We start from the raw sequence: 26,362 nt of genomic DNA, 5'->3' as shown, positions 1-26,362 counted from the left end.
CACCATACAATTGCTCTAATCCACTTGCACAAACACGATCTTAAGACAGCATGGATTTAAGATCGTAATCTTAACTAAGATCGAACTCTTCAACGTTGGAGGTAGACATTTCTTCAACTGGACTCCTGTCTACAGGTGTCTGTAAGTGCGCATAGCATGCAGCGCAAATAAAACGTGGAACTGGTTACTGCACGCAAATGACATCCCTTCCTTAATCGCACCTTGCAGATTTTTCATGAAAGCAAAACAAAACAGGGCAAAAAAAGAAGAGAAAACAAGCAAGAAAACCCCACAAATGAATAACGATAACGCAATGATAACGTGGAAGATAACATATGTGGTAACTCGTACCTCGTGGGCTATTCTCTGATTTTTCTACATTCTAATATTATTTATGAACTATGAATGTCATACTGCAACCACAGAAATATCACGTTTTATGATAAAATATTGAAATACAAACAAAGACATTAACAAATTTGGGTTTTGAGTTACTGACCTAGTACTCATGAAAATTAAAAGATAACATAAATTATAAACAATATGTCCTCATGATAGAGCACCTAAATGTACCATGATTTGTCAATGGCTGTCAGTGAATCTGTGTTTGGAATCTGGTTGGTGTTATATAGTTGGTGTATGCATTAGATGTGTAAAGATATGAAAGTGTGACATTAAAGTGGGAGTGCATGGCAGGGAAATATGAAAACGTTATTATTCCGTGTGTTTTGTATGTGTTGTTAAATACTTATCTATAGTATGTTAATTGCTTTACGCTATTTTGTTGACAATTATTTTTTCATTTTGTTAATAAACCCTTTTACGCAAATTTCACATGCCTCAGCATGTGTATTTTCCTGTTTGAAGAATACTTGTATTATATTTAAAATGCATAGATTAAAACTCAATTCTCACGTCAGAAAGAAACATACATTTGTACGTTAACAAACTGTAGATTATTGACAGGTCTATGATCGAAAAGAAATATATGTGGAGATCTGCGCTGTCACAATATAACATACATTATATTGGGGCATGGCAGATTTTACAGCAACGGTATAATACGCAAAGGGACACCACTCCCATCTTGCGTAAAAACCAAGATTAGCTGCCCTTGAGTTATTGAAAAGGTCATGGCCACTGCTAATCGCATGCAGACACCTTTCGTTACTATCCTTTCCTTGTTTATCAAAAAGGTATGGTGTTCATACTTTTTCCAGCACTGAATCGGGTGAGAATTGTACTCTATGATATCGACTCGATAATGATGTTGTTCATTACCTCGAATAACGGTATTTCAGACGTTAAATCGATGTTGCATTCTCCGTGTTGTTGAAGTGTCGAGGCGAATCATACAGTTTTATGCAATATAAAGGCAGTCCCCACACGTAAAGCTAATTATTTGCGTGAAACTGACACCAACTTGAACGCCATTTTGCGACTGACTACAATGATCTTAGCTCCTTACAATTGGTTCCGACCAATTGTAAGTTTTGATTGTAACTTACAATGATCTTAGCCTACAATCGCTCTGTGCAAGTGGATGGCGATTGTAGCCGAAGCCTAAGATCGCGATCTTAAGGATTTACAATAATTGTAGCTCTAAGATCGTTTTGTGCAAGTGGGCCCTGGTGTCCCCAGTCGTGATATTGCTGAACATGCCTAAACAGCGTAACACTAAACTCAATCGCTCAAAGGAAGAAGAGAGGTATTCGCATTTGAGTTGACAATAGATTGAACATCAACTGTTTTTCCTGTCCTTTCATACATTCTAAGTTTGTGTGTTTCATGAATATACAACATGTTTTAGTTACGAGATGGCTGAAATACAACAGATGCGACTCAAGATGTTTCATACAGAGCATGCACGGTAGTCCCAAGACATTGAAATAGGATGTAAGTGCATGAGTGAGGTTGGTTTAACGTGGATTCTATCTGCATCCCATTCATATAAAGGTATGCCAGGTCGGTGACCCTTACAAAAGCGGACATTGTGCTAAATGATTAAAGTATTGTCGGAAATACAAAAAAAAATATACCGGCATCGACATAGCGGGCTGCTAAAAACAACAGATCAGACTACAAAATACAAATAGGTGGCTCAGTCCGGTATGACGACAGGCCGTCGACTCACCGATTACGGCCTAATCCGTCAAAGTTCAAACATCCGGCAGTTCCTATTTGTCGAGTAACCACTCTATGCTAATCGGTCTAATTTGAGACCGCGTTAACACACTGGGAGAGTCCAGGAGGAAACATATCTTTCATAAATAGCTACGTACAGTGGATATCTTCTAAATTCACTGCAAAGCAAGAACGGAAGGAGTAGTGGTATTGAGACCAACCACAAATTTTAAAACCTTAGGTGAACGCTTTCAACAGGAACAAGATTTTCACGACCCCATTCCTCACAGTACAACAGTAAGGGGACAACCCTGACGTCGAACACTGGTAACAGAAAATTAATATTTATAGGTTGTAGCTAATAAATAGCTAAGATCAAAGAGCTTATCCGTCCAACGCATTTTACTACGAATCAGAAATTCGACAGATCGCTACCCGACCGACACACCTGAATGAAATGCATGCGCTGGGCTACATCTCAAAGGTATTTTACGCTTTTAAATGTGTGTTTAATATGCCTCACCTATTGATTAACATCTTACATGTCTTTCTTTCATAAAGTTATGTTTAGTTAAGTAAAAGTATGACACCCAGAGAAAAGCTTAAATCCGCCATGGTGATAAAGGTCTCAAAATATATAGGTGACATGACCACCCTAAGATGGACAGGACTGGATATTATTTGTGGATTATTGTTATGACACGCCGTTTACTTCCCCAGTTGAATTCCTCTACAAGATTATCTTATCTGATATATCTATCCCCAAGACCGATCCCCAACCACTGTTTACGACACCCGAGCTGTTTTCGCTTTTGAGATGACCCCTCCTTCCTGTTTTATTTGTATAACTTCATGGTAGCTGCATCCTTCATAGTTTCAGTATTAAGGTTATCATTTTTTACGTCAGCTTTCCTTTACAAAGAAGCTATTTTCAAGTTTGAGGTTATTCAAAAATGGGCATTTGAAAAGTTTTCTTTGTAATGCAGTGTCATCGCACACTAATTAGTCATGCATTTAGTCATGGTCTGTTCCGAATAAGTCGTTTTAGGCTTAGCTCATTTCTGCACTAATCTCTCCTCAATGAAGTACCTTTTCTATGTGTCGTATCTCCCTACCACTGAGACTGCAGTCAGGCCGAACTTAGATTATCAAATATTTCACACTTGCACACAGTAACTAAATTACATCAACTGAAGATATAAATGCGGATTGTTTTTTTTCTGTTTCCACCACTACTTAAGCCAGTCAGTCATGTGAGTTCCATTTGTCGTTCCACCACGATGGGTTGGGGATCAATAAGGAAAACACTATAAATGAATAGACGTCGTGTGATTTGTAGAACCTTAAGAGACGTTAACACAGAGCACATGTAAAGGGCAATAGTTGACAGTGTATTATAATAAGCTGTAACAACAACAACAAAAAAAAACCCAAAAAAAACAGAAGAGCTTGCTTGGTAGCACAAGAAAAAAAGTGAAAGATTTTTCAAAATGATATTTAATTTTCATTTTACATAACTCACTTTTGGCATTTGAGCATACCAGTGTTTAGTGAGCCCAAATCCCACGTACTCATGTCCTGGCTTTGAATTTCTTGATTCATTTCGTTTCTTCGATTCGGCACGCACACACGGCATGTTTTCTTCGCGAGTGTTAACTACTCAGTACCACCCCTACCCCTTCCCTGGGGTAGGAGACATGCCCTGATCATCTGTGACTATAAACGCTATACCTTTGTGGAAGCACATATCGATGTGATAAATCAGACAAAGCTTCTCTTCTACTTACGTTCTTGAACCTAAAACACAATACTGCTGGTTAAATACATGTAGTCGTATAATGTAGCAGATAAAATTACATCAGCTCACATGTAAGGAAAACACTTAATAGTCCATCAATCAGTTCTACAAAACAGCGTGTCAATATCAAGGTATGCTTCAATAGAAAATATTGTGGCCTTATAGTTCTTCAGGACTAGTTTTATACATTTAAAACATACTGAGTTCACCGGGCACCTGTTTCTGTCATAAACAGTTGCATTGAAAACATTGCGTTCATAATAACGTAGACAGATCGTGGTCTTTGAGTTAAGTGGAGTTCAATAAAATCGTGTGACATATACGTGTGCAAATGCACAACAAACCTTACACAAAGGCGTAAAAATATACGATAAAATAGTGACTGTTGCATTAAGACTAATGGTCAGGTCTCCAGTGGTCTGATGCGCTTCTCTATCCAGGCTGGCATGTTGGAGGGGCTGCTCCAGGCGAGGCGGGGGTTGTATAAGATGAAGTACGCGCTACCGTGAGCCACCGCCAGACCCAGTAGGACACCCACAGTTGTCAGATGGCTTGTCAGCATGTACACGTTGAGGATATGTACAGCCATGTCAAACGCGGTTCCAAGGATTGAATCCAGCTCCAAGCGATCTTTCTTGTGACTCCGGAAATAATCCAGAGAACTCCAATCCATTATCTGTAATCAAAATAAAAGAAGAAGATAAGTCATATATTTGAAAGAAAGGGGCAAATCTGTTGTATACAGAATATTTTTTCTGCTAATATGATATTCTGTCATTGTCACCAGACTACAAACATCCTGAAACATACAAGACACGGTGTGGACAAGAAGCACGGGACAAGGGATGTAGTCGTAACAATGCCATAACGAACAATAAACCCTTACACCATTACCATCTCCGGTGACGATTTGCGTTTACATTTGATACTGGATAACACATTATTGAAAATACTCTAATGTTGCCGGGTGTGGCATTTTCCTTTTTCAATAAACGAAGAAACAAACCTTATTAGCCAGGGACGATTTGTTCCAGGTGATGAAGTAGAAGAGGTGCTGTATAAGATGCAGACTCGCCAGCCATCTAAGCCTGCCGGTGTATAGGAAACAGGTAACGAAGACCGAGGCGGCATCAACAAGGAAGTACAAGCGGATGCGGACAAGGTCTTTCCGTGGCAGTAACCGAACTCGGAACAAAATGGCTGCATGACCCAGGATATGATACAGCTCCACCACAAACAGCACAAAGGCAACTGGGTTGAAGGACCACATGGTGCCTATTGAAATACCTGCAGAACAAACAGAACAAAATGTGCCAAATAATACTATCCTTCCTTGGAACAATATTATATTTCTGTGAACGGTATGAAAATATATTTCCGAGTATTACTAAGTCTGAGTGGCTATACCGTGGCCTTGTCGTCAGCAAACATGGGCGCGATGCTGAGTTGGTTAGATCGCTTACAATAGCTGATATGCTGGCGTTTAGATGCCCTGTTATGGAATCCTGAATGGGGCTTAAACCCCTACCCCAAATATAATAGAATCTGCGAGAAAACGTAATACCAAATATAAAATATGATGCTTTTCACCACATTTTGAAAGACTTTGTGTATTCACGTCTTTCGTATGCTACTTGATGTATCAATGAGGTGTGATGTAATGTAATGTCACTTTACGGAAATGGGTGATCTAACACTATACATCAGCCGATAGACCAATGTTTTAAAAAAACTTGCACACTTATTTGAATTTGGATTGTTATCGTACGAACGCCAGTCAGGTTTCCAAACCGTGCAGTCGACCAAATACATACAGTGGTGTTGCATTATTCGGTGGACAAGGCAAACAGTCTGTCTATGCATGCAGCCACATTACCAGATACTCACGTATATAAGTGATAGGTGTTAATAAATATTTTGGACATTGTATCCCAGTTTCGCTGAACTTTTGGTTTGGTCGTCCGAAAAGGTCTTCGTTTTTGCTATGACATCGGCTTGAGTCTCATTCAAGTTTTGGAGATATGGAATTAAGGAAGCAGAAGTTCGATAAGACTGTAACAGTTCAAAACCACCATCGCCCGCGGGCTGTCGCCACGACACTGACTGACGGCTGTACCATGACGTTGTCCTGAGGTGTACACCTGTCACCTGCTGCCTTGGTACTGCATCAATGATTACCTCAAAGATGCGACATAGCATGCTCCATGTATGGTCTGGTGTTGAGGGAGATAGTTCAACAAGGCGACCTATCGACCAAGATATATACCCCAGGGAGATGATACTGAAATTCCATGTGCGGTGGATATTGACATTCAACGATCGAAGGAAAACAAGGCTGTGTATCTGAGCTTAATACTGACGCTATACAAATATTATATGTATGTGCACGTATGTAAGAAAACATTTGCCATAGCTATATATAGTTTCCCCAAGATGACTGGACACACTTTGCTTTTTTTGGTGGATATGGTGTTAAATGGTTCCACTGTTTGCTTCTTCGGGTTTAGTATGGCATTGATGATGAATCCATTTTCTACACATTATGTTAATAGACTTTCTGGGTGAGCCACGTCTAACTATCCAGCTCCAGACCAATACTTTTATACGTCACCGTGATACATGTACAAATGTCATCCCACAAACCACAGACATTACACAGGCCTCGCTCCCTGCATACAGAATAGCTACTGGTGGAGTCACGTCACATACAACACTCAGTGGTTAAAATGTAAATAAGACATCCCTATTTGAGGCATAAAACATAAAACCATTTACCGTGCGACGACACCGTCTACTCCGCTAGCCACCCTGCCACACACCTTGTTCAAATGCCAGTCAGGGCCACACGATTTGGACTTCGACCACAAGCTGAATAAAAATAGCCGTTTTGTCGGGGTGCGAAAGGGTCACAGTATAGTATACAGATTACTGATGTACACTCAAGTGTGACAGTAGGTTCGTGGACACAGTAACTTTGAAAATTGAAACAAAGAAATCTGTCAGTGGTTTAAACCTATTTTCATATTACAGAGAAAAAACCCAATATTTTCATAACATGATTTTAGAACAATGACGGAATTGTTGGCCCTTCCTTGTCATTCAGCTGTTAAAGTAACAGTTACTAGTATTGGTCAGTAAATACAACCAACTCTAGTGCCACACCTGCTGTATCAAGCCAAATGTACAAAGAAAATACAGTATCTAATACGAGTATCAACATGTATCACTAGTAGATTCAATATGTATAGCCCTTGTACACCCCGTGTCTTTCATCTGGTCGTTATACACGTGCACTACCAACGCTTGTGTTTATATTTCCGATATACGAGGCACACACAACGGGAACACCACTGACTGCCACCAAGCTAAAATATTCATGCATTTACTTCAATTCAGCAGAAGAATTTGTGGACGATATGATATCATAAATCATACATTGTGATATTTATTATACGAATCGACTTAAAATTGAATAATTTGTTTTAAAAATTAAGACTGCTAGTAAACTGGTAATAAGTCTGAATTCAGTTCATGAGAATGTGATACTTCGAGCCGCGTTTATGTTCTAACCTAACCCTAACTCGGACAGCTGTATTTTCAAAAGTATTGGTATATAATACATGTGTATAAGTATATCTAAGATAGAGGAAAGGATACAATCAGGCGTCAAACGTATGCTATGATGGCACCTTATCCACATACTTTACACGTCTCCAGAATTTGGACTGGTCCTTTTGTCACACTTTGTGAAATAGTTATGGGGTAGTAATTTTCTGGAAAAGATCGTTTCAATTCAATGTATTTTTCCATTTCATTCATGTACTGCATGATCACTGTAGATCGAACGCAAAGTAAGAAGGTTATCAGGCCCAGCTTCAGTTATGTGTGACTGACGTCACGTACCAGGAGTCAACATTCTCCACTAGATCCATACATAGGAAGGGAACCCTGCCATCTCAGGTCACACAACGTCATTACAAACACATATACTAGGGTGTCTATCTGTCACCCACATTTGTTATCAAACTTTGCCGCACGTACGGCTCGCGAGACAGGCCAGTCCACAACTAAATATATCCTTATGTCTCTCCAACCCGTCAACATGACAATGTCGGTCAGAGGTAGTAACAGATATCCCAAATGACTGCTGAGAGCCCTTGTGCTGTATCAAACCCCCATCAAATCTACTCATTAACTGTTGAGAACAAATGTTACAAGTATATTATCAGCTCACCCGGATGTGTACGTTGGCTGCAACAAAGCCAGCTTTACTTCGCTCGAACGGCTACAACATTCCCTTCGCCGCTGTATGACGTCATAGATTACCGTAGTTCCTCCATTGACCAATGGAGTGTAGCGTTACGCGCCAGACAGAGGGATACGGTAACTGAGGCTCGTTCACATCCATATATGAGGTCTGAAGGAAGTACGGATTCAAACTGGCCGTACCATCCCAAGCTGCCTAAAAACAATAGCCGAGTAACGACTTTATTACCCGTTTGAATTTGCACGTGCCAAATTGAAGAGGATTTCGGAACTGTTTTCATTCGGTTTCTCTAATATCTCTCCCGCGAGTGACTTGTCACAGATGAACGTCTGCGATCAATATTCAAAGGGACATAACTCTTATAAGATGGTTAGTTTTTACTAAGTCGGAAGGGACTGCAGACTTGCTATTTCAAACAATACCGCAATTTAGGATTTATATCTTTTAGTCAAATGTATTTCCATTTCATAGATACAAAATGCTATGCTATGCTATGCTATGCTATGCTATGCTATGCTATGCTATGCTATGCTATGCTACTAGATATTTGTATAGCGCCGATATCCAGTTGCTTCAACTGCTCAAGGGCGCTTTGTTTTTCCCCCGGTCAATGGATGTCCATCAAGCATAGTATTTTCAATCTCAACTGCCTGGGGATCACACAACTCTTGCAGCCTCCAGGTGCACCGAGTTAATGTGGTTTTCCCATCCTTACCAGGTACCCATTCACAGCTGTGTGGACTGGGACAGATAGTCACAGTACTTTGTCTATGTTTACTGCACGTTGCTGTACCCGCAACTAGGCGTTTGCACGTGTTCATGTAGCCACCATGCAACTAGTCATCTACCAACGGATTCATGGGTTCTTTTAAGTGCACAGGGTCGTGTACTGTACACTAGGGGTTGTGACAACACTGAAAGAGTCTGCACACAAAGCTGACTCCCAGGTTTATTATTTACACCCGGTTACAGCTGGGTTCGATCCTGGCACCCCCAAGCTCGCTTGATTAGTAGCCTGGCGCCTTAGACAGCTCGCTGAAAAAAACAAAACAAAGCTGTTCGCCAGGTAATTAAACCAGACCTACTGTTTTATAACATTCATTGAAAAGATGAAAATTGTGAACGTGCTATATATTTAAATAGGCGATTTCTGAGTTTGAGGAAAGTGATATTTCACTGCAGTGAGTCGAACTTGATATCTTCACTGCACTGAAAATATCAATTTGCTCTCCATGCAAAAACTATTTCGTAGCTCAACAAAGCTTTCTGTCTAGTATCTTGTTACACAACACAATAAATGATAATGTAAACATATGAATTTCACCAAATGCATTTGGTCAGCAAGTCGGATAAGCGACCCCAACCGATCATTCAGCGTACATATCTATAGTATGACTGTCACTCGGTCGCTGGGTTGCGCCGAGTCCTTCGCGAGAATCTACCTCTGTTCATAACTCTTGAGTCATGCACTTTACAAGTGAGCTTTATTTCATTCGATAGGCTGAAGTTACGCTTACTGACACTTTCATTTTTTCCCTCTGCCCGTCATGTTTCTTTGTAGCTCATGGTTTCTTGGTGAAACATTTTCTGAAAAACTAACACGAAAACGATCAGCATGTAATGAACTACACGAATGCCTTAACTTTGTGTGTAGAATATTTGTCTTTCTTTCAACAAATAGAGAATATATTGGAACTTTGTCATTTTTTTCCAGATAACTTTGATCTAAACGACGATAATGAATTTGTACATTTTGTTGTGAGAGAGCATTTCATAAACTTGTAGAATCATAAATAAATGACTTTTGGAAAAATGAGGTGCGAAATTTAGGAATAGCCAAATGTGATTTGTTGCGCAAGTTGTATTCGGAAATGGTTTCAGTACAAGGTGGAAGTAAATCGATCAGGTAATCAGGTGCTTGCAGAATGGACACAGTTGTCTTTGTGTTCGTCTACCTGCAAATGGTAACCGACCAGTTTCGTTGTATTAACTGTATCTAAAAGCGAATTTAAGCAGTCTGGTTACAATTCTCGTTGGTTCAAGTTGTAACATTTCACGTTTATCGCAAATAATGCCAAGTCAAGAACTCAGATCCAAGAACTTAATCTAAAACAGACCGAATTTCATACACACTCGAAAGGTACTTTGACGTCCGTAATGAGGATACAATAAATATTTTAGGCCTTTTCTGTTACAGCAGATACATGATGCGACTATTTTGAATTATCTGAATAGATGACACCGAGGTGTTTATGTTGATGAACACGTGGAACGTGTACATCATTGAAAATCGAATCAGGAACTTAGGGTAAATTTCCATTTTAGAAAACATGAATTTTGTCTTATTCGGGTTAAACGTAAGTATTTGCCAGCCAAGTCATTCAATTTTGCCATGTGATAGTGAAGAGTAGCTTATATACATTCCCATGTTTCCCCACAACACCAAATGAAGTGGCGTCAACAAACTGTTTTGTATCATTTGTTAGAGTTTCAGGTAAATCATTGATGTACACAAGGAACAAAATCGGCCCAAGAACAGATCCTCGAGGAACCACTGCGGTAAAATTTAATTCTTTTGATAATGTACCACTGATGGAAACACTGTGAACGAACACCGTAATTTACTAATTTGTGCAATAACCCTTTACACCACACCCTATCAAAGGCCTCGGAAATGTCGCAAAGATCAGACAATAAAGGTGATGAGTATCTAGCGTTGGACATATATTATGATAAATTTCAATAACTTCATATGTGGTAGAGTGGTTTTTAGTAAAACCAGATTGAAATTTACTTAAAATGCTATGTTATTGAAATGTTTATGTAAACGTTTTAACATTATTTTTAAAAAAAACTTTCCCAATGATAGATAATAAACTTATTGGTCTGTAATTACTAGGGAGGGGATTTATCTCCTTTTTTAAAAAATAAGGGTAGCATTGCTTGTTTTCCAGACTGAAAGAAACACACACTGGCTTAAAGAAACATTATGCAGTAAACAAAGAGGTTTAGCTATTGATGTACACATCTGTTTTAATATTCTCATATTGATACCATTAGGTCTACTAGATTTGTTTCCTGATAAAGCCTTAATTATATCCGATACTTCCTTTTCAGTCACACTAACGCTGGTAATGCTAATAGGACATCGATGGCTGACAGGTGGCACAGTCTTGCTCTCATCGATCATATTGGAAACAGATACAAAATATTTATTCAATGTTTTGGCTTTGTCAAAGTCTGTATGTGTTGATCGAAGGTACTCCGGAATCATCAGTTACGAGAGGGGCAAGTAGAACCTTACAACAAGTAATTTAAACAAAACTTACAATAAAATGCTGACTGAGAAGAGAACATAAAAAAATGTGTAAATTTGAATCAAAATATTCCTTGGCTATTTTTTTTAGAATACGTTTACTTTATTCCTCTGTCTTTTGAATTGAGATACATCAGAAGTATTTAATGTTCGAAATGCTTTCTTCCTAAAACGGTCTTTTGTTCTAATTTCTCTCCCAAGTTGACTGTCAAACCAAGGTTTGTCTTAAGGTCTAAGTGTAACGTTCTAAGCGTGGATACATCTAACCATATATTCCAAAAGTAAATATTATACTAGCGTCGTTAACACTGGGAGTTTATGAAGAAAAAACATGCTCTCCCAGTTAGTTTCTCTAATCAGACTATTTAAAGCAGCATAATGTTTTAGTGAGTCTAAACCTTTGAAAGGAAGTATTTATCGAGTATCTCCTGTGCCTGTAGTGAATATGATTTTCTGTTACGTCATGATGTGATGAACGTCACATATTTACGTCACTCGATGACAGATACACCTGGGCCCATATCGTCTGTATATTACGGATATCAAATGCCCTTAAAAGATCAGAATCGGTTTACAGGGTATAGGGCGGTTACGGGTTCCAGATAGGTTGGAAATGAACTTTCTACACAGTATAGTGTGTGATATACATGCACTCGTCAAATGCTTTAGACCTAAACCTCAAAGGGTTCTTATATACTCTGTTTGATTCTATAGTTTGAAACTAGTACCTGTAAAATATATGTGCTGAAATACTACCGAAGCATCCACCTCATTAAAATGTATGAATCTAAATGATGTTGGATTATATGGACATGTCACCATGTCTTGTTAAAGGTGATTTTTGATTCATATAAATCTTGACTGTGATGCTTTGCACAGTAATTTGGCTATTACATATAGGAAACACAAGATTAACACTAATTTTCATTTGATATAAATAGTCACAATGTGGTTGTCTTCCGTTGTGAGCATATTTTCTTTTCTTTGGTATCAGGACAGGCTCCCAAACAATGTGCATATAATGTTTCTGTAGCAATATTGATTGTTAAAGCTGTAACGCGGAGTAACATGGCAACAATTCGGCAATGAGATACTAAAACACTATTTTTCTTTTTATCTGTATTCAGTTTAGAACTGTTATCCATGCAGTGACTTAAAGACTGATACGAGAGCTGGACATGCTTATTGAACTCTGTTGATTGCCTATGGGGTCTTATACGTATGGCTAGGTCCTAAAATCGCAATCTTCTTGCCTCCACCTGTGTCAGTGTTTATATACTCTTAAACAAAAGGTAGGGGAACCTGAACTTTGAAGTCCGGTAGAAAGAAAACCCATTGAGGAACGTTATAATGACATTCATCTTGTGCATGCAGCATTATTGCACGTGATCACCACACGCAAACACAATGCATGGGAAGCAAGTGCACTGCGTGGGAGCCTCCTACACCTGCATGGGTTGTTATTATAAATCTTGACGTTTTTCAGGAAGGTCCATAAATTACTGTAGACCATTTTTCCGATAACTTTTACTGTCCATGGTCGGTGTTTTCAGGATCAAATCACACAACTGACAGAAAATTGTAAACCTGAAATTTTCATGTCATACTCCCGTCACCTACTAACAAGGGTGATAACTGAACGAACAGCTTTGCTTTGAATGAAATACATGTGGTGATGCATTATCAAAACATCCATTATTATTATATCAATCAATCCCATAAATCTCCCAATCGTACATTGAAAGTACAGTTCCACAATTTTTTAAGCACGAATGCCTCAATGCCAAACTTGATGGCTCTTATAATTTGATTTTTTGTAACTACTGCAGTCTTGGCTCCTCGGGTTGAGTGTTCTGACATGCCTTTGTTTCTCAGACGCCAAAATGTACTACAGTTTGGCATAAAATGCATGTGGGCCCGTTTTTTTTATCCAATGATCCAATCGATCTCAAATTATTAAACTTTGCAAGTGGGTGTTTTGTAAGACAACCTAATCACATTGTAAATCACCGATTTTATGCATTTGTATGAAAGAATCTGCCTATGTAACTGTCAACAAAATAAACAGCAGAACGTAGACTGCTTGCAGAGGGAGGGAACCAATGAATTGTAACAGCGGCAGTAACCCGTAAATACTTTATGAAGATAACGCTCATGTACAGCTACAGTCCTATGGCAAGATCTTCTTTGGTTTAAACATTCTCAAATTTGTAGCACAACATAGAAATGTTTATATGGATCCAGTAGATATTTCTTCTGAAAAAGCTTCCCCTTAAGCCAGGACCGTGCTATGAAGTTAGTTGTATCGTTTTAAGGCGGCTATGAATCCATCTGTGGTGAGAGCAATTGCTAAGGATTTGATGCGGGGAATATACAGATTTTACACGCATTTATACTGACCGTCCAAGGACTCTGCCATAATCCGTATTGAGTCTGGAGTAAATGAGTCCAGTAATGATATTGTTTACGAAATGTTTAAACAGGACAGACATTGGAATTCTCAATGCTTCTCATGTGATATAATTTGGTTTCCAGCTAAAATCGGTTTACAGGGCAATGAAACAGCACCTAATCTTGCCTCGTCACAATTGCTAAATAATGAGGTTGATTTTGAAATCTGGCCTTCATTCATGGCCTTTATTCTCGTGGAAAAAGTACTAGTGTTCCTTTGTGTATTTCCAGAATTTCACTCACAGTGCAATACATACCTTGTGAAAAAACCGGGAAAAGAATAAAGGAACACTTATATTTTCATGTGTTCTCTTATTTGTATCACTGATTATATTCTGCAAAGCAGAAACCGAATCTGCAGTCCGTCTTTCATGGAAATGGAGAGAAACCTGTCAATGAAGATTATATCAAGCTGCTCACATGCAGATTACTTAACCTCCCAACCTTATCTTCATGGTGGATCCTTCTTTTCTGATATAGCCAAACTCGCAGTATTTATAACACGTTCCAATTTACTGCAGACTTTTGGATAACAACTTCATTTATTTTATGAGTAAGACGGTTAGATACAGATTCCTGAAAGGTTTGTCAAGCATGAACCCAACATGAAAAGGAGGGCATGTATATATTCTGAATGAAACAAAGAAACAACATATGTAATTAACACAACTGGCTAGGCAGTTGGTTGATAAAGCCGGTGAATTAACAAAGAGATAAGAGGTCAAAGTCAGAGATGTCAAATCAAAAGGATAGCTTCCAGCGAAGGAAATGTTTACACTGTTGATTGGGCATGGTTGAGGCTAATGGAATGAAACTCGTTCGATGGGGGACTTTTGGCGTCCAGTGTGATTGGTATCGGTGAGTTTGCGTTTGGTGAAGTCAGTTTGATGTTTGCCAAAATGGTGATGTCAGTCCAGTTTAAATGGGGACCGGGGATTGATTTGCTGTGATCAGAGATGACTGATTTGCTGTCGAAATTGGTAAAGATGGTTTGATGTTCTTTGACTGGTATGTTGATGGGTTGGGATGTCTTGCCAATATTGCTTGATCCACAATCACAGTATATTTATTAAATACCACTTTTCGGGTTGTTGTTAGTTGGTAAATTACTTCCTAATCTTGGAGAATACCGTTCTACACATATGCTCGAGCTGGATTTATGTGTTGACCATGTGATACATATCTCTGTTAGATCGACAAAATGTGTCAGTGTTCCTATCAACTAATTTTATATTAATCTCTGGTGAAAATTATTCATTGTAAAAAGCGGAAAGTGTTCATTGCGAAAACGTGTACTTCATATTGTGCGCGTGTGTGTGTTTGTGTGTGTGCGTGAAACCACGGATTTCATGTAATACCTGCAAGAGTCGGTGATTTTGTCATCATATTTCAAATGATTTCATAAAATTACTGAAATATTGGCTTAGGGATTTTAAGAAACCCTTGCTAGTTTTTATTGGCAGAGGTTCACGCACCACCCTTGTATTGTTGATACACCTTATGTGATGATGATAACACTGGTCCACAGATCAGCTGTGTGTTGTTGATGCACCTTGTGAGATGATGATAACACTGGTCCATACATCAGTCTTGTGTTGTTGATACACCTTATGTGATGATGATGACACTGAGTCCACAGATCAGCCATGATGATGACACTGGCTCACTGATCAGCCTTGTATTATCAATGCACTGTTTGTTGAAGATTACACATGAGCTCAGCAAGGATGATTTCAAAAACGAATGAAATAGTTTTGATTCTTTATGGAGTGAACATGCACATCACTACATTTATGTCTTTCATTTACAGAGCAGTCAGAAGTTCCTGGAAATCAGCTTGATCTATGACCAGAGGAGCACCGAGAAGTAGCTGAAGACAGACACTGTTTGCTGTTTACTCGTGCCATATATCACCCTTTCCCCCATGATTTACATCAATCGGGTGTTTGAAACTCACATACAAATCCTGGGTTTCCAGCACGTCCAACTGGTGCAGCCCTCAGAAATGTCACACCTTGTGACCAGTGTTGTGCAGAATATCTTTGGGCAATTAGCACAGCTTAACCACCCAGTATGAGGCTGGTTTTGGTGGAACATTATTGACCCAAGTATTCAAAGACTGCTTAAGGAAAAAGACCTTGGCGTACAGTATCAATTCTGATCATCTGAAAGAATCTAAAATTGTTTCATTAGTTATCACACCATCTGAAAGCATGTAGCTTCATTATGGAAAGAGTGATTTGGAAAACAATATATGTACCACATATTTCAAACAGTACTTAAAATATCAAAAAGGCTCCATTTGAAGAAGTCCAACTTCAATCAATTTGTTGATCTTGACTCTCATGTCCAAACCACCTTCATGAACAAATCTGAAACAGAAATACAGTTTCTTAGATAGAGAGTTTCGAGGAATCTCAGCTTTGTGGTGTGTGATCAATACCTAGACATCAAAACTCACCAAGCTCTAACTGAAATTCTATATTATTAGGAGATTACTATGCTATGAGAAACAATATACAAATGAACCCTATTGTCTCAGACTTGAATGAATAAAAAGAGTCTTCCCTTTTACTCTTGCAGTATATCCCACTAATATGGATGAGTTTCAGTAAACCAATACAATATTAACACTGTTCACCTTTGTGCTTTTTGAGTATCAGTTTTCAGAAGTGTGAGAAGGGTTTGGATTTTGTTGTCCATGAGGATCTCTCGTACTTGGCCATTGGCCAGGATCTCCTGCATCTTCTGCATGTCCTCATCACAGGGCTGTGACTGCTGCTGCTGCTGCTGCTGAGACTGAGGCAGTGAGTCATGCTTGGATCCATCTGCACCAAGCTCTGAGAAATGATCACCTGACAAGTAATATACATTTTCTGTCATTGTATGTATGTCAGCAGTTTATCAACCAACACTTGTCATGACCATCAACATACTAACTATGCAGAGGCCCATAGTAAAATAGTTGTTTCACTTACACTTCACATACACTAATCCACCTCACTTTTGAAACAACTCCAGATCCACCCAGACATGTCAGGAAATGGTTAATTTGATTGAGAAATTGCTCGAAATGTGCAAAATCAGTTATTTACAACAGATCACCCTGTTTACACTGTCAAATCCCTTAAACATTGACATTGACATTTGAAGTGTCAAGGTACTTGCCTTCACGGTCACAATTTTAGTGAAATATCTTCGCCTTAGACTTCATTAACATGGACTATAACCAGCTGTTGTCCAGTCAGATCTATATTCACGTATTAGTCCATGAGTGTGTTCTGCATGGACATATGTCTCCTTTGAGAGCTACTCACCCATCAATGCACAGAATTCCTTGAAGACAAGCTGGATTTCCTTGTTATGTTGGTATTTGATGAGAGCTGCCTGTGGGTTGGTCTGAAATTCTGTGATTGCTTGGGAGAACGTAGGATCAGCAAGGTGCTTAGACAGAACCTTATTTTTAGAGACTTTCTCCAGTAATGAATCTGTAACAAAATCTAAAACAAAAGGACTTATATCAGTATATTTGCAAATACTTAAGGCCAATACAGCACCAAAATTCTTTCTGGGGTTTCATCGTGTGATGTTACATGAAAAAGCAGCCTAAGATACTAGAAGTAGCTTGTGCCTCCCTCCCTCTCTCTCTCTCTCTCTCTCTCTCTCTTTCTCTCTCTCTCTGTGTGTATACACTGTCTGCTCATTACTGTGTTGAAACAGTAACCTTTGAACAGCTACTGAGTAAGTGTCTAAGGTTCACAAATAACTTGTCCAACATTAAATCAAATGGAAACAATCAATAGTGAGAGAGAGAGAGAGAGTTTTTGTCCAGAAAGTCATCCCTGGCCAGTATTGTCAATGTAAGTCTGAGTTTGATTATGAGAAAATGTGATCAATTGTTTGGTCATTGGGTCACTGCGACCAATCTTTGATTATATCAGTTAAATGAAGTAACACCACTAATAAGCAAGCAGGTTGTAAAATTTCAGTATGTGTGTAGAGGCCATTGTTACCTTTGTTGTCAAATAATGGGTGTGTTGGTTTCATTGCTTGCTCCAGCTCAGGCAGATGTAAGGAATTTGTCTGAGAGTTGTTCTTTTGAATAAATGGCATCTGATCTTCCTCTGAGACTGACTTGTGTTCTGTAGTACGTGCTGAAGATGGAGAGCTGCCGAACAGGAAGCCTTTCTTGAGCCCGCCAAAGTCTCCTCTGGCAGCTGAACTCTTTCCCTTGCTTGTGGAGGTACTAGGTTTTCTTTCTGTTGACTTATCAGTCCTTGCAGATGATGTAGGCTGGGGTGAAGATATACATATGCTATACTTCTTGTGTGACAATATTTAAAAATCTGCTAAGTGAATAAAGGGACTTTCAACGTAGGAATCATCTGTGTTAGACCTTTGAATCAGGAAAACCTAACTAAGCTTGACACAAATACCAACTTGTCACTGTATGACCTACCCGAATGGTGTTAACCATGTGTTTCTGGTGATGAGATGAGGAGTGAGGTGGTGATGTCAGAGGGCTGTCTGGATGAAGCTGCTGCAACAAGTGAGTCATATCTTCCAGTGGAGGAGGAAGTCCTGGGACATGAGAAAACGGTTACCAGTATCAAGTCAAAACATTGATTACAGTGTCAACAGCAGGAGTTCAAAAATGTTTTAAAAGCCACATGTTTAAGAGTTTAAGAACTGTGTTTAAGAAAGAAACTTGTCCTTACTAATTTTCCACTTACCCTGATTTCTGTGACATTAAATCATGATGATGTAATTAAGAAAGATTCAATCAACATGCCATTTGATGTTGATGTTTACTGCACTATTGATCGAGAAGTGGTAAATAGCAAAAAAAGACAACACTACTTTATTATCATTGCAAAATGTAATTGGTACATTTTGAGCACAAACGAAATGAAATCCAAGTTTATTTGCAGTTTGAAACCGCAGGCAGAAATTATCCAGTAGCCCATGGACAAGTAAGATACCATAATTTGATTGCCCGAGCATTGGGTGATGGGATTCTTGAACATCTGAACAGTCTCATTTCCTGTTGACTGGGTTCCATCCTATTGCGCAACTTAGGGCAATAACCAGTCCAGAATTTTAGACTAATTCTTTTGACTGGATACATAAATATTAATCAATATGATTTGATACATCAAAACACTTGTATACAGCAGCAACACTACTCTCTTTCTATTAGCTCTAATCCTTGCAAACATGTTGTACAACATGCTCTGTTGTACAGTGAGCTCTGTTGTACAGCATGCTCTGTTGTGGAAAACTCAAAACATCTCGTCTCTGTCGCTAGAAAGGGGGTCAGAGTGGCATGGAACTGATATTAAATCATTATCAATCTAATTGTGCGTTACTTTTCTGAATAAGCACAAAAAACATGTAACAGGTGTAACCAGTGAGACAGATGCATTGTGAATCATTTTGTAACCTCATCAAACAGGGATATTCTTGGTAATAGTTAAGGTCATGCTGCCTACACTTCACAATAAAATATAGAAATACAGTGTTATTAAAGTTTAAAATTAAAATACTTTTGTAATTACCACTTCCTTATGAAACAAGGAATTGGCATTCAGTGTAACCAGAGTTGTTTGTGGTGTCTATTTTCACTTTCCCACGAGAAAATTCAGATCAGATGAAAAGTAGGTCATTATATAAATAGCTTAATGAGACTCATGTTTCGGTATGTATTTCCATGTCATCAATGCAAAATAATATTTACCAAAGTCAACATGATCTTGGTCTAGAAATAAAGTAATAATCACTCAAAGTCAAATACTTATAACACACAACCAACAAGCATGAAAATGAAATCACCACACTTCACAGTCAAACAGCATATGTATGAAACAACAATGAATCAGTCATTTAATTTGAAGCACAACTTCTGGTGAGGAAGATCTCTACAACAGGTCAGTTATCACTGAATTGGTGGTGTGTGATCCTGTGCATAGAGCTCAGGTCACAAATCAGATGAAGAAACAATGTCAAGCTCGGAAAGTCCTTGGATGGGTGAACTGAGAGTTTCTAGCACTTCAGTCCTGCCAGACAGAGAAGCATGTGTCTCATCTTAAGCAGGTGAGTTTGTTAAAAAGTTGCCTCTGCTCTGGTGACCCAGTATGTGTACCACCAGGTGTGATAAGTCACGCTTGATGATGGAACATATATTCCAAGTTGTCAAGGCCTGAAAACATATGTATTTCTTACAAAACTGAATATTTTTAAAACTCCATGAAATGAGATATGCATAAAAACCTCCTTTGACCCCCATTGACCTACAGACCTTAGAGTTATGCATTGTTCTTACACTTAGACTCACTGATTTATTATCATGATTATAAATGAATTCCATTATTGTCCAACAGCGACAGGATGTATATGTGCTGCTGAAGTCTTAAGGTGTTTGGTTGTACGATTATTTTATCCCTTTGGGACCACCATATATTGATTAACAAATGCATGTGCTGCGACCAATTATGTGGTAATGACATCTAGCAATTGTTTTAAAGATCACATATATTCTATGAGGTGCAAATGTACAAATCACTCAATGACATTGTTATAAATGAAACCCTATCATTAAAACTGCTCATTTCGATCTTTAATTACCCTTTTGACAACAGTGCACAATTCTCATCTGCAAATGAAATTTCAACCAATCAGAGAGGCGTGTCTTCATGACGTAATAGTAGGTATAGATATGAGGGCCTATGCAGAATTTATCTATATTTCAGGGGGTAAACTATTTCGTTTACAAGTTTGTACAAACCGGAAATCGTGACAACTGTTGTGAAATGAAAGCTAAAAGTTCTCACAGTCTACTATCATTTAGTTTTGTCTCCTGCTTTGCCTAAGTTTCCGAGTTTCATAGACGATTCTGGCAAAATCACTTGGTGTCGTAATTGTTGTAATTGTTAGGTGGTATACTATATTAACCTACACGTTATTTGTCATCATTCACTTGATGCTCAGTTAATGAATTTATAACAGGTATAATTAATGGTAATGTCACTTAGAATACCCGAAAATGGTCCCCATTTGGCATTTCTTGTATCTGGATTGATCAAAGGATTAACTGATAACACGCTGATTGATTAATTACTTTTATGCAGATTTAAATGGGGATTTGTCAAAAGGTAGTGTTTATGTATGTACATTTACTAATCTATACTGAATATACTCTGTCATGTCTGTGTCTGAACAACACCCTTCTTTCAAAGGATTAACCGCCAAGACATTGATTGCTCATTATTGGCTAAAACTAAATTACTTTTTTAAAAGAATGACGTCCATTATGCAATTAGTTGCCAGGTGTGATGCTTTCTTGGTTGACCAATGAAACTATACAGCAATGTGAAAAACCAGAAACAATACATCATGTTTTCATATATTAGACTGTTAAAAGACACATCACTTGGGAAATCTGCAGATGTATTATATATCACTCGTTTTTGTGGATATTGATGGATACATTCCTCGAACAAGGTAAAAACCCGTCATAAAATGCTCCTATAACTTTAATTTGTATTAATTTTAATATTTGCATTTTGTTTTATTAAGTTGTCATAGTTTTCAACAGAATCATTGTTTTTGTCGTGAAGTGTAATGATACAGACAACATACACTAGGGAGTGCGAATTTATAATGATTCATATAGGCAAACTATAAAATGTCTAGATATTACATTCCTGTTATACATTCGCAGATAGCTTATTTTTATTAAGTTTCCAAATGCATACAAGTATGACTATAAATTAATTAGGATTATGAGATCAAATATAAAGATGTATATTGACAAGTGTCTACATACTGGTGAGTGAACGTTTACAAACCAAGTAAATTTAGCAAGTGAAGAAATTCATCGTGCAGTATTTTCACTTCGACCCGAACTTCGCTTATGTTATGTTACAGGTTGTGTCATGCAAACTCCTTTTGGTCATGATTCAAATACATATTTAACTACTAGTAAAAAGTAGTTTTGATTTTCTAACTTGATGAAAACAGACCATAATCTCAATAATTCTAACGGACTTCAGTCCGTGACTTCACCATTTTCTGAGGATAGATGCTACAAGTTTGTTTTCAAAGACTTACAACATCAAAATTACTTTTCATTGGTAGTAGAATACGTATTTTATTGATGGACATTAGGATTTTACATGACATTGCTTATAACATAACAATTTCACTCTTGGAAGCGAGGTGGGGGTTAATACAATACTACTTACGATAATATTGTCACTTAGAAAGAAAGCGTTATATTCATGCAAAATCCTTTTGGTCAGAAATGTGCAGTAAGTAGTCTGGATTTTATAAACTCGATGAAACTCGAACTCCATTTTCTAAGCGTGGTAGGGGGCGGACCATCCTATTTAGTATATACCACAGGCTTCCACAACGCTCGCTTCACACACACAAACAACCAATTTAAGCACAAACTACGGGGTTTGGTGGAAATCTGTGCATAGTGACACCATCACCAAACCCCAAGGAGCAATTGACGGCAACACAACAATTCAGCATGTCTTTGGTGACATTGAGAAATCAGCAAAATGATGAGCTTCCTACATATTTTCTATACAACTAACTGAAATTCGTTCCTTCTATGACGTCACTGAAGGGCTCTGGCGACAGAGTTACGTAACCTGTCTGTGGTTTTGTTTGTGGCCGAGAAAGAAGCAGACGGCTTTTAGCAACTTTTAAGCGCTTGGTATTAGTTAACCACAAGGGTTTTTTTAAAAAAAAATGGTGTTCCGTTTATGACTAACCAGAAGTCTTTCATATGCAGTGGTAAAAAGAGTACCAAAACATTGAGTTTATTCCTTCTTTAAAAACAGAGACCAGGACCTAGATTTTCGAAGCTCTCTTAGCACTAAGATAGTGATAAGGTAATGTTCATGAATGGCACTTATGACTATCTTAGGGCTAAGGGAGCTTTCGAAAATCTAGGCCCAGGTGTTAGTCTACATTCTACCATGGCTACGTGAAATGCTCAAATTTGACTGGTCAATCAATAAACTCAGACGGTATCACTTTGGTTTAAAAATGCGTCTGATTTCACAATGCTTCACTGCACATGTATACAACACTGTTGCACAGCTTGACTGCCAACATGGCTAATATCAACAATGCTTACAAAACATTTATTAAAAATTGAAAAATGCAACTATGTGATTTTTCCAAAACGCTGTACACGTTCAGTTCCAAATGAAGTCTAAGGACTAACAGTTCTGCATAATATTCATCAAATTTCCCAACACAGCATGTTTATTTCCTAAATAAAGAGTGAAACCACTGAAATTGATTTAGATTAGAGAAAGTCCATTGTCATCAGCTGCTCACTGCATTGAAAAGGGAATAATCAAAGCCACTGTTTCTCATTTTTGGTGATTCATATATTCGAGAATATTGACCTATACAGTCAAGTCATGGACCCCGTTGATACTCTTGGCTAAAGGCTATTTTTCATCGCAACAAAACCCTAACCCATAAAAGACAACGGCATCTCAACCACATATTGCCATCACTTCACGTGAGGACTTCTTACACTAATTAACCTAACCCTACTCACCGACAATTATGTAAAAGAGTATTATTGCGTGGTTTGGAGGTTTTGGGGGTGTTTCTTTGTTTTCTTTAGTTTTAGTTGTATCTTTAGGTTTTTTTTAAAGTTTGCTGTGGTCTATTCTACAGGTAAGAGGGTAAGATTCTTTATGGATAACAACTTCTTTATTGCATATGATGCGACGTTTCGGTATGGATCCTTATTATGTGACCGTTGTCAAGCAAGAGTGGAGTAATACATCACAGAACAGACTTATATACATGAACAGGGATAAAGTAATAACAACATGTAGGTACGAATCAAAGGCGGGGGATTAACAACAACAACAATGGGTGGTAGTAATGATGAGACAATAAGGCCCATAAACATCAGAATCAAAGAACACTTATCATCTACAACCAAATCAGATCAGAAATCTGCCATATCCGACCACATCATCAAATACACTCCCAATCACAGCATAATTTGGGACAGTGTAGAGATATTATCCAAAAACCACAAGGACTTCATGCAAAGAAAACTGGCAGAAGCAGTTCAAATCAGGAGACACAAGCCCTCAATCAACAGAGATCAGGGATATCTCATCCCAACTGCATACAATGAACTCATAAAAATAACAGATTAGAGCTCACCAGCCACCATTACTAATTACCCTATCAGCCAATTATACTTTGTTACAGCTACAGCCACTATAATGGCTTCCTCTTATTGTCTCATCATATGCAATAAAGAAGTTGTTATTCATAAAGAATCTTACCCTCTTATCACTTACCAGCTTCTAATAGTGCCAATCAAACAAATTATTCTACAGGTAGGCCCCAAAACACTTACACACGTTACAGCGCGAGTAAACATTGCCAACGGATGAAGAAACAACGGGTCTACTAGAACAGAACACTAGGACCACCATGTTAAGTTTTCAGGCTTTTCTATGACGCTTATCTCTATACAAACTACCTTCGAAATGTCGACTTACCTGTATCATTTTCAGACGCCATTTTCAAACAAAAAGCGTAGTTACAAGACCGGGTTCGTCTGTATGACACGAAATAACAGAGCTAAACATATTAAATACCAGTCGTTACAAGCTCCATTCCAGCGCATTACACATTCATATGAGTAACAAGGGGTATCCGTGTCACTGTATGGAGCTGACAGCTACCGAAACTTTGTTCAAGCTCCATAACAACGCATAACACTCACATCATGGGATTTTGTGAGCTAGTCGAACAGCGATGACGGTACGAGGAGTTTCAAATACCTTTACAAAAGCAGCGATAGCAGTGAAACGGCATGGAGCCAAAACTGACCAGTCACTTTGATCAAAACAGACAAATATGGTAATATTCATTAAAACCTCTATGTAGATACATATAATGTTAGGTACACATACCCTAAATGTACACACTTCAGCCCTAGATATCGCACCAGAAGAGTTCGGAATTCCCAGCGGTGTACACTTAGGAGATAAACATCATGTGTTGGCCAATTTCCGGGTGTTATTGAGTATTTGAAGCACGGGAATGCATTGATGTTTATCTCCTAAGTGTTGTACCCAATCCGTGAGGCAACTCTTGCTGGCTTCAGAATGAACCATACTAAATTAAGGGTTATCTCCCCTGATGTAGTAGACGGCATCCTTTGTTGACATGGCAGAGTTGATGGCAGAAGAGAAAGGAAAGCTTGTTCTAGATGATTTTGAACAGGGTGTGAAAATGTAAAAGAGTTAGCTGGTAGAGATAATTAAAGAAGATTGACTCAGGAGTTGGGACTCAGCACAAGTTAGGGGTTGGAAGGCCAAGGATTTAGTTCAATACTATCAGGGGGCCTATATAGATGGGGAGAAGAAACTCCTCGAAATGCCGCTGAACGTATGTCTCGGGTCGTTACGTAACCAGTGTAGCCAAAACGCTGGCAGCGTTTATTTTCAACAGTTGATTAAGTTCGCTGATTGTTATAACAACTGAAATCATACATGTAGAAGATAGGTTAACTATTTTGTCACTTCAGGTTAAGTCAAATAATTGGTATTAGTGTCCGTATTAGGACAGTAGATTTGTAGTATGAAACCCTATTCGATTCACCGCGAAGATAGACTAAATTGTGCCGATAAAAGCTTCGTTTAATTTTTAGAAGGAGAACATACCTTTAATTGAAAGGTATTTGCAAGTAATAGTGACAGTCTTATGACTTACAAAATTGTTAGGGTGTAACTGAGATGTGTGAAAAATATGACATTTTGCCATTGAAATGCTATATGCCGTTGTTTTAGTATTCCTAGTTACTTCCTCGAAAACATCTTTCACATACACCTTTAATTCATATGAGGGGAATATACTATCAGGTGAAATGTGTCTGCAAGTAATAGTGATAGTTTCATAATCTAAAACAAAATGTTAGGGTGTATTTGAGGTGTGTGAAAAATATGACATATTGCCGATCTGATCTGATTCGCCATTGATGCTTGAGGGTTATAGTTCCATAACTTATTTCTTTCTTGTTGATCTTATTATTTGACAAAACTAGAAAGATGCTTTAGAACGTTTTGTGATAGTTTTACACTTTATTTTTTGAGGGCAGTGTGACAGTGTCAGTTAAGATTTTGTTAATGTCCATTCAATTCCCCACATGCAATAAGATATCTGAATAAATTATTAATGTAAACAAGAATGTTTCAAAGTAGATTTTTTTAAAAGGACAGCTGATGTTAACACATGTTCTCGCAATACTTTTGCGTTCTTTAACATGTTTTGGGAGGGAAGGGCGCGGTGTATCATTTATTCTTTCATTCATTCACATAATACGTGCCCTTAATTCTTACTATAA

At 38.2% G+C, this 26,362-nt stretch overlaps 2 protein-coding genes across 12 annotated transcripts in view; both read right to left on the bottom strand.

Annotated features, from left to right (window-relative positions):
• LOC137286634 (uncharacterized) overlaps positions 1-26,362 on the bottom strand; it is a 95,834-nt gene that overhangs the window by 68,077 nt on the left and 1,395 nt on the right. For 2 of the 9 annotated variants that reach the window (XM_067818594.1, XM_067818595.1), the window contains exons 2-6: positions 18,416-18,537; positions 17,970-18,249; positions 17,274-17,456; positions 16,598-16,811; positions 15,375-16,328 (exon numbers count right to left, since the gene is read on the bottom strand). In XM_067818594.1, coding sequence (XP_067674695.1) covers positions 16,244-16,328; positions 16,598-16,811; positions 17,274-17,456; positions 17,970-18,249; positions 18,416-18,514 — 861 coding nt within the window. In that variant the 5' untranslated portion in view covers positions 18,515-18,537 and the 3' untranslated portion in view covers positions 15,375-16,243. Of the gene's footprint in view, positions 1-15,374; positions 16,329-16,597; positions 16,812-17,273; positions 17,457-17,969; positions 18,250-18,415; positions 18,538-19,502; positions 19,588-24,512; positions 24,802-26,362 lie in introns of those variants that run through there. The other 7 variants (XM_067818592.1, XM_067818591.1, XM_067818593.1 and 4 more) reach the window with 7 other exon arrangements.
• On the bottom strand, positions 3,604-8,490 carry LOC137287227 (uncharacterized). 3 transcript variants are annotated; one of them, XM_067819415.1, is made up of 4 exons: positions 8,157-8,489; positions 6,698-6,790; positions 4,929-5,209; positions 3,604-4,598 (listed from the first exon to the last, which is right to left on the bottom strand). In XM_067819415.1, the coding sequence occupies exons 3-4, from the start codon at positions 5,190-5,192 to the stop codon at positions 4,326-4,328; spliced, it is 537 nt and encodes a 178-aa protein (XP_067675516.1). In that variant the 5' UTR covers positions 5,193-5,209; positions 6,698-6,790; positions 8,157-8,489; the 3' UTR covers positions 3,604-4,325. The 3 variants fall into 3 exon arrangements, with proteins under 3 accessions (XP_067675516.1, XP_067675517.1, XP_067675518.1); XM_067819416.1 differs by lacking the exon at positions 6,698-6,790 and having other exon boundaries at positions 8,157-8,490; XM_067819417.1 differs by lacking the exons at positions 6,698-6,790; positions 8,157-8,489 and adding an exon at positions 5,810-6,163.

Source organism: Haliotis asinina, chromosome 6 (assembly GCF_037392515.1).
Source record: "Haliotis asinina isolate JCU_RB_2024 chromosome 6, JCU_Hal_asi_v2, whole genome shotgun sequence".
Lineage (NCBI taxonomy): Eukaryota > Metazoa > Mollusca > Gastropoda > Lepetellida > Haliotidae > Haliotis > Haliotis asinina.
The sequence above is the reverse complement of the archived record's forward strand: the minus strand, read 5'-3'. Positions and strand labels throughout refer to the sequence as shown.